Here is a 13,316-nt window from a genome sequence, read left to right on the forward strand (position 1 = left end):
TCCTTTTCCATCTGATCAATTTTCCCAATTAGGTTTTGGGTTTCCTTTTCCATTTGATTAGCTCTTCCTTTTAGGGAATTATTCTCTCCAGTTAATTTTTGAACTTCCTTTTCCATTTCTTCAATTTTCTTTTTCAGGGTGATGTTCTCATCAGTGAATTCTTTTTTTATAGTTTTAAAATCATTGGCCAGTTTTTCTTTTATATCCTTCTTCAGACGTTCCAGGTAATCTAGTTGTGCTTGCAAGAAATTCATAGTCCCATCTGAGGTTTCAGATGGAAGTACAGTCTCAGCTCTAACCTCTTTGGTGTTTGTGTTTTGGTCCTTATCCCCATAGAAAGATTCTATGGTTTTTTTCACTTTTCGTCTGCTTTTTCCGATTCATGATGTTGGCTGAGTGTTGTAGCTTTTGGTTCTTTCAGTCAGAAGGTACAGATCTTTAAGTTGAGCTGATGTGTGTCTGGGCTAAAAGCAGGCTTTTGTTTTTTGTTTCCCCGATCAACCCTGGGGTTAGCTTGTTAGGTGTGTGGGAGGTGTGGTCTGGTCTCAGGCTATCTCCTCAGCTGACTTGAGGCAAAGGCAAGGTCAGGGGATGGTAATCCCAGCTTCCCTCTTGTCTTCCCTTTTCCCCTGGAGGGCTGGGGCACACCTAGAAGCTAATGCGTGTTCCCGCCCCTCCTGGGGCTCGTCTCCTGGCTCTGAGGCTTGCCTGGGTCTCAGTGCGAATTTTCTCTGCCCTCGGTCGTCTGTCCCTCCAGATCGCCTCCACCACAGTAGGAAGAATCCCCCTTTGCCACTTTTCCAGCCTCTGGTGTTATGAGACCACCCGCCCCCTTCTGCTGTTCCCGCTGATCCAGGATTAATCTGGGGAAGAATTTTATGGTTCCCTCAGGGTCATCAGGGGGGAGGAGAGAGCACTTACTGATCACTCTGCCATCCCAGTTCCTGGAAGTTCAAGTAGTGACCCACCGAAGTCCGTCTTCATGCTGAAGATTTCAAGGGCTGCTGCGCTGATGTCTGGCACTCAGCGGCTCTCACCAGCTCGGCCTGGCTTATCTCCTGCTCCGCTGGTCTCGCCCGCCACTCTCGGGCTCCTCTGGTCCCCTCCACCCTGCCGCGCTGACCGCGCTGCGCTGTGCGCCGGGGTCTTACCCCCGCGGAACAGATCCCTCCCGTGGACCCTCCGGTCCAGCCTGGGCTCTGAATCTGTCAAAGTCCGTCACCCACTGGATTTTACACCTCCAAAGTCTGGTCAGACTCTCCCCCCAGATATATCCAGAGGAGTTTTTCCAGGAGCTTAGGTGAGTCGTTGCTTTCACTCCGTCATCTTGGCTCCGCCCCTTGTATAAACTTTTAACTACAAGAATGTGTTTAGATTTTTCTATTTAAAATCAGTATTTAAGTGAGATCAAGATATGGGTAGATTTTGGCTGCTTAGTTGGCTAGTGGTAACTGCTGAACCCGAGAATGCTGAGAGATTTTTTTCATCTCATTTATCATCCAGATGACTTTCAAAAATAATTTCAATTTAATTAATAAATATTTGTTAACCACCTACTATGTGGAGAGGAGTGCACAAGAGGTCCTAACTTAGTCCTTAAATTTACTGGCTTAATGCTTATTTCCTAAAATTCATTAAAAGTGTTCATTAGTGAAATACTATTGTACTGTAAGAAATGACTAACAGGCAGATTTCCAAAAAACATGGAAAGACTTATATGAACTGAGTGGAGTGAGCAGAACCAGCAGAACACTATACACAATAACAACCACAGTGTGTGAACACTGATTTTGGTACACTTAGCCCTTCTTAGCTGTGCCAGGACCTTTCCAAAGGACTCCTGATGCAAAATGTCATTCACATCCAGAGAAAGAACTGTGCAGTTGGATTGCAGAATGAAGCAGACTGTTTTCTCTTTTACTATGTTTTCCTTTTCTTTTTCTCTTGGTTTATTCTATTCATTATAATTCATCTGTACAACGTGGGTGACTTGGAAAAAATGTTTTTAATAGGAATGTATCTGTAGAACCCATATAAGATTGCATGCCTTCATAGGGAGGGAGGGAGATAAAATTAAAAACTAATGGAAGTAAATGCTGAAAACTGAAAAGAAATAAATTAACAAATTTTGTAAAAAAAAAAAAAGTTACCAAAAAAGTATTCACTAGCAAAATCAGGGAGATGGATTAATAATGGATTGCTAAAGGCTTCTTCCAGACTTTCTGTCTAATAAGAAGACTAGAAAATGAGGATACTGGCATCCTGATTAATTTCTTCCTTTGCAATACGATTGTGTCTCACACACAGACTGGTACAACCTATATATTGATCAACCAATATATTTCCTTCATTACTGGATTTTCTTTCTTTTCTATCTCTGCTTCCAGAAATCCTATGGCAATACTATTACATAATGTCAATAGTTCATCTTTGCTGTAGCTGTCTTTAAGAAAAAAAAATTCAACTGTAAATGAATAAAAAAAAAATGGTGTTCCAATGATTAGTTCTGAATCTGCAGTAGAAAAAAATGTGCTGCTCTTTGAAGAAACCCACTTACTTGTCATTGTATTTTTATGGATGGAGAGAGGTATAGTCAGATTCCTTTAGGAGTTTGGGATGCCTCATTAGTAGGATGATCTCTAACATCCCTCTAACTAAAATTCTACAATTTATTTTCAGTGAAGAAAGACAAAGTAGAATGAGGGATCAATGAATTCAAGCTCATTTTCTGCCACACACTAGCTATTGGACTAAGTAAGTCACTTCACTTATGAGTGCCTGAGGCAGCTCTAACACTGTAAGTTGCAGACAAATGCCCAAATTAGTACAGCAAGCTCTTCGCCAGTAATTTCCTACACTGATAAAATCACAGAACTGTTTTTTTTTTCTTTTATCTTTGATGGTTGAATGCTTCAAACAACCATGTGTTATTCAGTATAGGTACTCCTTCCACAAATTAAGACTACAGCTAGGAGTATGTTGGAGCCAAATCACATAGGTTTGTGAGAACTAGTTGTGAAGTTTTCAGTGTGAGCATCTACATCTCAGAAATTAGCACACTTTGCAAAGCAGGACTTTAATCACTATTTTGTTGATTGTTTATAATTAAGAAAGTGCTGGGAAATATTTAACAATGCAGCCTAAACTTCAAGTTTGTTACTAACATTTTTTTAACTGTAGAGCAAGTCATTAAACATTTACAAGTGCATCAGTGATGCCTATCTATACTTTAGCAGAAGTTTTCCTGAATACCTGTTGCCATCAACAAAACAAAATAATAGTTACCAGATAGCAAACTTCTGGTGATGAACCTCTTGGAATTTAGATAGGCAAGCCCTTTGATAACAGAACTGTATGTGTCTCAGTTTCTATGGCCAAGTCTTCTAGAATCTAAGTATGCCTTCAAGTTATAGATACAGGACTTTAGTGAAACTTGTATAGTGAGGACAGTTATACTTCACCTATGTCAGATGACTAATTAAGGTCATTTTCAGGTCTACTATCTATAAAATCAAATATTCTGATGCCCAAATATAAATAACACAAATCTTGAAGTATTCAAATACCAATGAATTTCAATCTCATCTTTTTTCAAAAAAGCATGATTAGAGGTTTTAACATTCTCATTTAAAATTTGACTGCTAATCTCTATCTATAGAAAAGTGATGGTTTCCTTATTATCTTCCTTTCAGTTATCAAATCAGAAGCCAGGAACTGAATCAATGGGACAGGGGAACTTCTCAATGGTAGCAGAATTCATTTTACTGGGACTCACTGAGTCTCGTGAGTTGCAGATTTTCTTTTCTGCATTTTTTTCCATTATCTACACAGCCATTGTGTTTGGCAACCTCATTATCATCTTTACAGTAACATTTGACCCTCGTCTTCATTCTCCGATGTACTTCTTATTGGCCAACCTCTCCTTCATTGATATGTCCCTGGCCTCTTTTGCTACCCCCAAAATGATTCATAGCTTAGCCAGTAAGCACAAGACCATTTCCTACCAGGGCTGCATGGCCCAGATGTTTTTCCTCCATCTGTTTGGTGGCAGTGAAATGATGCTTCTTGTTGCAATGGCAATTGATAGATACATAGCCATTTGCAAACCTCTTCATTATGCAACCATCATGAATCATCGTGCCGTCTTTAGACTTGTACTGCTCTCTTGGACCACTGGTTTTGTGCATACAATGAGTCAGATGATTTTTGCAATGACCTTGCCCTTCTGTGGTCCCAATGTTGTTGACAGTTGTTTTTGCGATCTTCCTCGGGTGATCAAGCTGGCCTGCCTTGATACTTATGTCCTGGAACTGTTGGTCATTGCAGACAGTGGATTACTCTCACTGATTTGCTTCATCCTCCTACTCATCTCTTATAGCATCATATTAGTCACCGTTAGACTTCATTCTTCTAGTGGTTCCTCTAAGGTTTTGTCCACACTTTCTCCACACATTACAGTGGTAGCTCTTTTCTTTGGACCATGTATCTTCATTTATGTGTGGCCCTTCAGTAAAATCTCAATGGATAAGATCCTTTCTGTGTTTTACACTATTTTTACCCCCCTTTTGAATCCAATCATCTATACATTCAGAAATAAAGATATGAAGAGATCTATTAAAAAACTGAAAAATCAGCACGTGAGTTTCAGATTGACATTCTAGTTGTTATATCATCTCTGTAATAATTAGATTCAGCGGCATAATGGATCTTAAGTACATCATTCTTTACCAGGTTACCTTAGAAGCAAGCTGAAGGGGCAGTTAGGTGGTACAATGGATAGAGCACCAGACCTGGAATGATCTTTATATTGTAATATTATATCTGAGCTTACTCAGTAGAACTGATTTTGATCACATAGAAGTTACCTCACCAGTCCAGATACATTTCATTATCTAAAATAAGGCAAGAGTGTATGATCTCTCTAGCTTCTTCCATAATTAAATCTGATTATGTATGATAGTTTTGAAATTTCAAATATTTTAATTGCCCTCTATTTGAAAACCCAAAAATGTTCCCCAAGAAGACTCATCATCGGGAGGATGTAAAACCACGTGGAACTGGAGACTAGCGTTTCTCTCAACAATTGTGCTTAAAGTAAACCAAAAATAAAATAAGGTAAACTCCATGTGTCCTGTTATTCAATCTGTCAGCTGGGGAATAGGTATAGTAGAAAGAATACTGACTCTCCAATCAGTAAGCCAGTACTCAAATTCTGCTTCTGTCACTTAATATCTGTATGACCCGAGTAAGTGACTTAACTCCCCTCCTCCCACACACATACTCATACTTTGATTTTGGTTTCTTATGAGAAGGGAAAAGAAGATCATACATACTTATTTACTGCCTACTGTAGATAGGCACAGTGCTAAGCACTTTGCAGATATTATCTTATTTGAGCCTTATGACAACCCTGTGAAGCAGATACTATTATTATCCCCATTTTATTATTGGGGACACTGAGACACATAAAATTAAATAAATTACCCAGTGTTAGGCCTAGTGTTCTAAAATAGCATAGATGACCTCTAAGGTTCATTTGCAAATAAGTTGTGATTTTACTGACACAGGGAACTCTTAAAGATATATGTTTGAGAGAGAGAACTTTTTGAGATACTAAAAAGAACTTTTTGAGATTTCTGCAGGGTCACATAGCCAATATGTGTCAAAAAGAGGACTTAAATCAAGATTTTTCTGATTCTGGATGCAACTCTCTATCCATTATACCATTCTGTTACATAGGGAATAACACTAAATGTATGAGTCTAGAAGTGGAAACAATTAAAACAAGTCATCAATGGGTACAATTCAAATTCACTTTCAATCAATCAACTATCATGTGTTGAGCACCTATTATGTTTCAGATAATCTATAAGGTGCTGGAGATATGAAGACAAAAAAATGAGCCTTATTTTCAGAGAATTTACTTTTAATTAGGGAGAAAATAACATACATATGTGTATATATATATTTATATACTTTTATATACATGAGTATATAAAAACATATATAAGTATAAATTACATATAGATTTACATGTAAATATATAATGAACAAAAATATATACTGGATAAATACAAAGTAAATTCAAGGAGTTACAGAGGAAGAGTCCTAGTAATTGGGGGGATCATGAAGGACGATGTAGAAGAAGGAGCTCAAACTGTATTTCCATAAGGCAGAAATGAGAAATAAATAGATTCGAGGCATGGATAAGAATCATTGCAAAAGCACGTAGATGGGAGTTACAATGTCATGTATGAAGAATAGATACAAAGCCAGTGTGACTACACTATAGAGTGTGGGAAAGGGAGAAACATACAATTACACTAGAAAGATAACTTGAAGGCAATCTGTGAAAGGTTTCAAAAGCTAAACAGAGGAATTGACATATTATCCTACAGGCAAGAGTGATATTTTATTGAGTAGGGGAGTAATGTGATTAGATTTGCCCTCAAGTAAGTCAGCTTATGAGGCATGTGGAGAATGAATTGGAGTGGGGAGAGCCTTATGGCATAGAGACTGATTAGGAACCCATTCCAATATTATAGATGAGAATCAAAAAGGGCTTTTATGAGTAAAGAGAAAGGATCAGATAGGAAACATTGTAGAGGTAGAAATGGCAAGATTTGGCAACTGATTGGCTCCATAGGGCAGAGGAGAATGAGGATTTAAAGATAACACTGAGGTTACAAACATAGGAGAGTACAAAAATGGTCATTTCTTCATCAGAATTGAGAATAATTTATAGAAGAATGGATTTGGTGGCAGTGGCGAGGGAATTCTCCTCACAGTTCCAAGGCAGAAAAAAAATGTGCTTGTAGTCACTCATAGATAAGAACACAGACAAGGAGAGGAGTGAACACCTCGCCTTTGATCATACCACTTTGCTAGAGCTGAAAATTTTGAGGTCCCTAGAAGCATTTCTGAAAACAGCTGCACAAAACCCCTGAAGTTTTGGACAGTACATCACCCCCACCCCACTGGAAGCAGAGAACAACACTGACAAAGAATTCAAAAGTGAAGTAATTGTCTGGAGAAGTGAGCAAACAATGGGAAAAATGGGACAATAGGATCTTAATTTAGTGACAAGGAAGATCAGAACATACAACCAGAAGACAACAAAATCAAAACTCCTACAACAAAAGCCTCCAAGAAAAATGCAAATTGGTCTCAGTCTATGGAAGAGTTCAAAAATTATTTTGAAAATGAAGTAAGAGAAGTGGAGGGAAAAATGGGAAGTGGAATGAGAGTGATGCAATCGAATCATGAAAAACCAGTCAACTGCTAACTACAGAGTACCCAAAAAATGCTGAAGAAAATAATATCTTAAAATAGACTTATCCAAATGGCAAAGGGATCCTAAAAGGCAATGAGGAAAGGAGTGCCTTAAAAAGTAGAATTGACCAAATGAAAAAGAGGTCCAAAAGCACACTAAAGAAAATTATTCATTAAAAATTAGAATGGAGCAAATGGAAGCTAATGACTAAATGAAAAATCAAGCAATTATGAAACACAGATCAAAGAGTGCAAAAAAAGAAGTCAATGTGAAATATCTTACTGGAAAAATAAGTGACCTGGAAAATAGATCCAAGGGAGACAATTTTAAGGTTACTGGACTACCTGAACGACATTTTCAAAAAAAGAGCCTAGAAATCATCTTTCAATAAATCATCAAGGAAAACAGCTCTGATATTCTAGAATCAGAGGGTAAATAGATATTTTTAAAAATCCGCTGATTGTCTCCTTAAAAAAATCTCAAAAGGAAAACTGTTGTAGCCCTATTCCAGAGTTCCATGGTCAAGGAGAAAATATCACAACCAACAATTTGAGTATTGTGGGAAAATAATCAGGATAACACAACATCTACTGACTTCTACATTAAGGGATTAGAGAGTTTGGAATATGATATTCCAGAGGTCAAAAGAGCTAGGTTTAAAGCCAAGAATCACTTACCCAGCAAAACAGAATATGACACTTCAGGGGAAAAACTGGACATTCAAAGAAATAGAGAACTTCCAAGTATTCTTGATGAAAATACCAGAGCTGAATAGAAAATTTGACTTTCAAATAAAAGAATCAAAAGTAGCATGAAAAGGCAAAGAGGAAAGAGAAATCATAAAGGACTCACTATAGTTGAACTGTTTGCATTTGTACATGGAAAGGTAGTATTTGTAATCCTTGAGAATTTTCTCCATATTAGGGTAGTTGGAGAAATTATATATATAGACAGAGGACACAGGGTGAGTTGAATATGAAGGGGTGATATCTAAAACAATAAAATTAAGGGATGAGAGAGGAATATATTGGGAGGCGAAAGGGAGAAATATAATGGGGTAAATTATCTCATATAAAAGAGGCAAGGAAAAGCTTTTACAATGAATGGGAAGAGATGAGAGGGAATGAGTGAACCTTACTCTCATTGGGTTTTTCTTAAGGAGGGAAGAATATATATAACCAATTGGGTATCAAAATCTATCTTAAGCAAAGGAAAGTAGGGAGCAAGGGAGTAAGGGGGTGATAGAAGGGAAGGCAAATGGGAGCAGGGGATAATCAGCAGTAAAAAGTTTGGAGGAGAGACTGGGTGAAAAGAGAGAATAGAATAAATGGGGACAAGATAAAATGGAGGGAAATATAGTTAGTCTTTCACAACATGACTTTTATGGAAATGGTTTGCATGACTATACATGTTTAACCTATAATGAATAGCTTGCCTTGTCAATGGGGATGGGGAGAGATAAAGAGAGAGAATTTGGAACTCAAAGGCTTAAAAATGAATGTTAAAAATTGCTTCTACATGCAACTGGAAATAATAAATACAGGCAATGAGGTATAGAAGTCTTGCCCTACAAGAAAATAGAAGGGAAGGAGAGAAAAATAGCAGGGTTTGGAAGTGTGATGAAAGAGAGAACAGATTGGGGGAAGGAGTAATCAGAATACTCACTATCTTGGAGTGGGCAGAGAGAACTCTAAATCTTAATGGAAGTGAATGCTGAAAACTAAAAATAAACTAATTAATTTAAAAATAAATAAGTGTTTTCTCTAAACAAATGTCTATACCTCAAGAAGTTTTATCAATCTTAAATTTATATAGTCATCTGCACAGATGAAGCTGAGCAATAAGGTTGAAATAAACATAATAATGAGCATTTATATAAAGTTTTCTGACTTACAAAGCATTTTGTAAATGTGAATGAAACAAGATCTTACTTCATGCAAAGCACTGTGAGAATACAAATAAAGAAGAGAGTCCATGCTCTCCAGAATCTCACATTGCAATGGAAGATGCAACACATAGGGATGATTTCAGTTTTAAGTCAGGTGGAAATGTCCCATGATCCCTAGGATATAGTAGCAAAATATATGGCAGACTCTTTTTAATGTTATTTCTAATGATAAAATCATATCACTTTCTGATGTTGAACCATTTAACAGTGCCAAGGACTTTGATGGTATGGACTTTACATTTTGGATCTTCAGTAGCTGTGGGTGTAGCACCTACAGAATTCTTTCTAATAGGCTACATCTCCATGCAAGTTGTTTCATGGGATAATGGTTGAGGACGCTGGGTTAAAAGCAATGCTATTCTAAAACTGCTGTCTCCATCAGAATCTAATGGAGGGATCCCAGTAGATGAAGGTGGTAGTAGTATGATTTCCCTGCCTCTTGCCTCCCCCTAAGGATGGCTTGGTGTTTCTTCAGCTAGGCTGATTTTCCTGCCCTTAAGTGGACAGCAGGGAGTAATTGGTGCAGGTGGCCAAACCCTTTCTCCATAGTAGTTGCTTCCCTGAGTTATGGTTACAAGGGCTAGATTAGAAGCAGGATCAATAATATATGGTGGTCTCACACTCAGAGTTCTGGTGCCTATTTGCTTGTTTGCAAATATGGGCCAGTAAATGTTGCTGGTGATGAAGAGTAAACTGGGTCCTTTTTCCATATAGTTTCCCTCCTCAATGAGATGTAGGGGCTGGAATAGAATCCGGTTCGATGGTTTGAGAGACCCTGTAATTTCCAGGCTTCTTGGGTTCCGAGTTTTGGTCTATCTGCATCAGTATCAAAAGGTATGTGATGGTCAAAGTGGTGGAAGCTTTTTGACTTGTGTGGCCTATGCTGACTCTTGTCTCCCCCTCAGAATGTCCCATTTTATCCTCATAACAATTTTGACAAGTATATGTTATTGTAATTCCCTTTTTAAAGATGACGAAATTGAGGCAGCCTGAGGTTGTGATTTCTCCAAGGTCACACAACCAGTGAGTATCTAAGGCTATTTATATTCAAATCTATTTAAACTTGAACATTTTTTTTCCTCAGTCTGGGTAAAATGCAATATCCCCTGCATTGCTTACCTGTCTCTAACATTTAAGTAATCTGACTAAAACTCTGGAAAATTATCATAAAAATTCACATAAATAATCTTATTCTTAGATTGTTTTGCCTCTAATTATCTGGAGACTTGTATTTGCATTCCAGGAAGTTAGTGTTGCACTTTTGTGGTGAGTAGAAGAGAAAAGGGGAAAACATGGGAAGAAAAACCTGCAGAAGAGGAAATTCAAACAAATTGTAGGAATGTCCCCCTTCTGAAAGGAATGTCCCAACCCACCATTGTCTGTAGCTGTTCCATGTCACCATCCTTGGTACTTCCCTATAGAGAGTCATTGTCCTCTCTGAGGTCAGTGGTATAAATTTCTCTCTCCTAGGATACCAAGGACATTGACCTAATATCTTAATTACTCCCATGGAATTTTGAATTCACAAGGCTTGGGAATATCTCCAATCACACAATCATTTAAAGTAGCCTCTAACTTAAATGACTCTTAATAAAATTTTACATATACCAGCATTGTAAGAAAGAGAATAGTAAGTGAATAAAAACCAAAGATACTTGCAATCAGTATGTTGCTTCAGTTATTAGAATATTTTATATAACATCAATTATGTGGTAGCATAATCTAATGAAGTAAGAGTAAGAAGATGACTTGCTGATGCTCAAAACATACCTAAACACCCCAAATAAAAGCTATAATTCCAAGTCATAATGATGCTTGAGGGACATGTGTTGATCAACATAGAGAAAACTTTATATCTTCTAGATACAAAAATCTAATATTAAATCATATGAAAACAAATGACTGGTTGTGGCTATGGTTACAATCGCAAATCAGTAAAAAGTAAAAGTTGCAATAATAATAATAATAACTAGCATTTATGTAGGGGGAATTTAGATATTATAACAGGTAAGACCAGACCTAGAGTTAAGAAGACTCAACTTTCTGAGTTCAAATCTGACCTAAGACACTTACTAGCTGTGTGATCCTGGAAAAGTCAATTAGAATAGTTTATCTCAAAAAAAAAAAAAAAAAAAAAAAGAATGGTTTATCTCAGTCTCTTCCCCTGTAAAATAAACTGGAGAAGAAAACGGCAAGCTACTCCAGTAGCTTTGTCAATAAAACTCCAAATGGGATCATGAAGAGTCAGGCATGGCTAAAATGACTCAACATCAAGAGGATTTCTATATCACTTTAAGATTTGCATATCACTTTAAGATTTGCAAAGCACTTTAAAATATACATCGTTTTGGCTTGTGTTTTTGATTGCCTTAGAATTCTATGAATGTTTCTTTATCATAGATTAAAAACAGCAACATTTCTTTAAGGAGAACACTCTAGATTTAGGGAGCAATTCTTTACATAATGGACAGAGGAGCACTGGTTCTGAGGACAGCAGAGTGACACCAGGTGGAGAATGTGGCATAGAATCATGTAGCCATAATAGACTAAGAATGTTAGAGCTATTAGAGTACTTAGTGATTCCCCAGGAGTGTGGAACCCGTGGCCCTCTAGGTCCTTGTGCAGCCCGTTGACTAAGCCCAAATTTCATAGGACAAATACCCTTAATAAAAGGATTTGTTTTACAAAACTTGGACTCCATCCAAAGGCTGCACCCAAGGACCTAAAAGATCATATGTGGCCTCGAGGTTGGAGGTTCCCCACCCCCGGTAATCCATTACCCTCACTTGGCAGTAGAAGAAGCTGGGACCCAGAAAAGTTGGATGACTGAGGCTTAGAGAGAGGAAGTAATTTGCCTAAAAACATACATTCATTGACGACACTCTAGGTCTCCATCCTGCAAGTTCAATTCCTTAATTCCTGTATCAATTTTAATATATTCTTGCCCTATAAATGGGAGCTGGGAAAAACACCACCCCCTCGTAATTATGGAATTATTTGAAATCAAGTTAAAAAAAAATTCAAGTTAAAAAAAAAAATCAAAGTCCACAGAAGAAAGGTATTCATAGACTAGTGTTATTTAATAGGGGTTGTTAATCACTTGAATGTTGTGGAGGATTACGAAATATCGTGTCCAAAATTCCCTTCAAAATTCCTTTAAATTTAATTCAAAAATATTTGCTAAGGATCTAGCACGTGTACATTATTGAGACAATACAAGAGGTGAGCCTAAAACCCCAGAGATCATATGCACACTTGCTGGGATTGTTCAAATATGGTGCTGGCTAAGGGAAAAGAAAAAGTAACTAAATTCTTGAGAATTCTTCTAGTTTTGTTTTATTAATCTAGCAATGGTTTGCCAAAAGAAAACAAGGATAATGATATTTTCACTATTTTTTCCTCATAACCTGATGTCAATTTGTACTCCAAAAGGTATAAAACATAGGCATTCTCATAACATTGCTCACCATTTCAATGCTAATGTCACTTCTTTCTTAGTCTCTTTCCAGAAATCTATGGAAAATTCATAATGGATCTGACTGATACACATGGGTTCCTTGGTGATTTCAAATTAATATTTACACCAAATGGTATCCATCATAACTCAGATATGATTAATTTAGGCTCCTGGGGTCTGTTGATTCTAACCCTAACACTTCTCTCATAAGAACAGCAAAAGTCTACATATGTGAAAAGAAGCGTATACTGTCAAATATGATCAACATTTCAGTTTGTTTTGTGAGTGCCTATTTGTTAAAAGAATGTTTGAGAAGGATGGAGTTTGGGAGGGTAGATGGATGCCTCAAAATGACAGCAATGTAAAACAGAGCAAGAAATAAAACACTAACCATTAAATTATTGTTATTTAATTGATAAAATATATTAAAATCATAATTAAATACAAATAAATTAAATAATTAAAATTAAACATTAAAAAAAAAACTAAGGCTTCTGAGTGTTCATATCTGCAGGTTTGATTTCCTGTTGTAAGTATAACAAGAGTCTGGCTCTTTCCCCTTAATTCTCATCAATTATTACTTAAAAATAAGTCATTGCAGTTCTATCAAATGATAAAGCGATTAAAAATAAGCAAGT

General features: G+C 37.0%; 1 protein-coding gene across 1 annotated transcript; it reads left to right on the forward strand.

Annotated features, from left to right (window-relative positions):
* Nucleotides 1-3,722: 3,722 nt before the first annotated feature.
* On the forward strand, nt 3,723-4,661 carry LOC140513202 (olfactory receptor 4K13-like). Its single transcript, XM_072622665.1, has one exon. The coding sequence runs from the start codon at nt 3,723-3,725 to the stop codon at nt 4,659-4,661; it is 939 nt and encodes a 312-aa protein (XP_072478766.1).
* The last annotated feature ends 8,655 nt before the right edge of the window (nt 4,662-13,316 follow it).

Source organism: Notamacropus eugenii, chromosome 7, assembly GCF_028372415.1.
Source record: "Notamacropus eugenii isolate mMacEug1 chromosome 7, mMacEug1.pri_v2, whole genome shotgun sequence".
NCBI lineage: Eukaryota > Metazoa > Chordata > Mammalia > Diprotodontia > Macropodidae > Notamacropus > Notamacropus eugenii.

Coding starts and splice junctions, on each gene's coding strand:
- LOC140513202 (XM_072622665.1), top strand. CDS start 3,723: ATGGGACAGGGGAACTTCTCAATGGTAGCAGAATTCATTTTACTGGGA.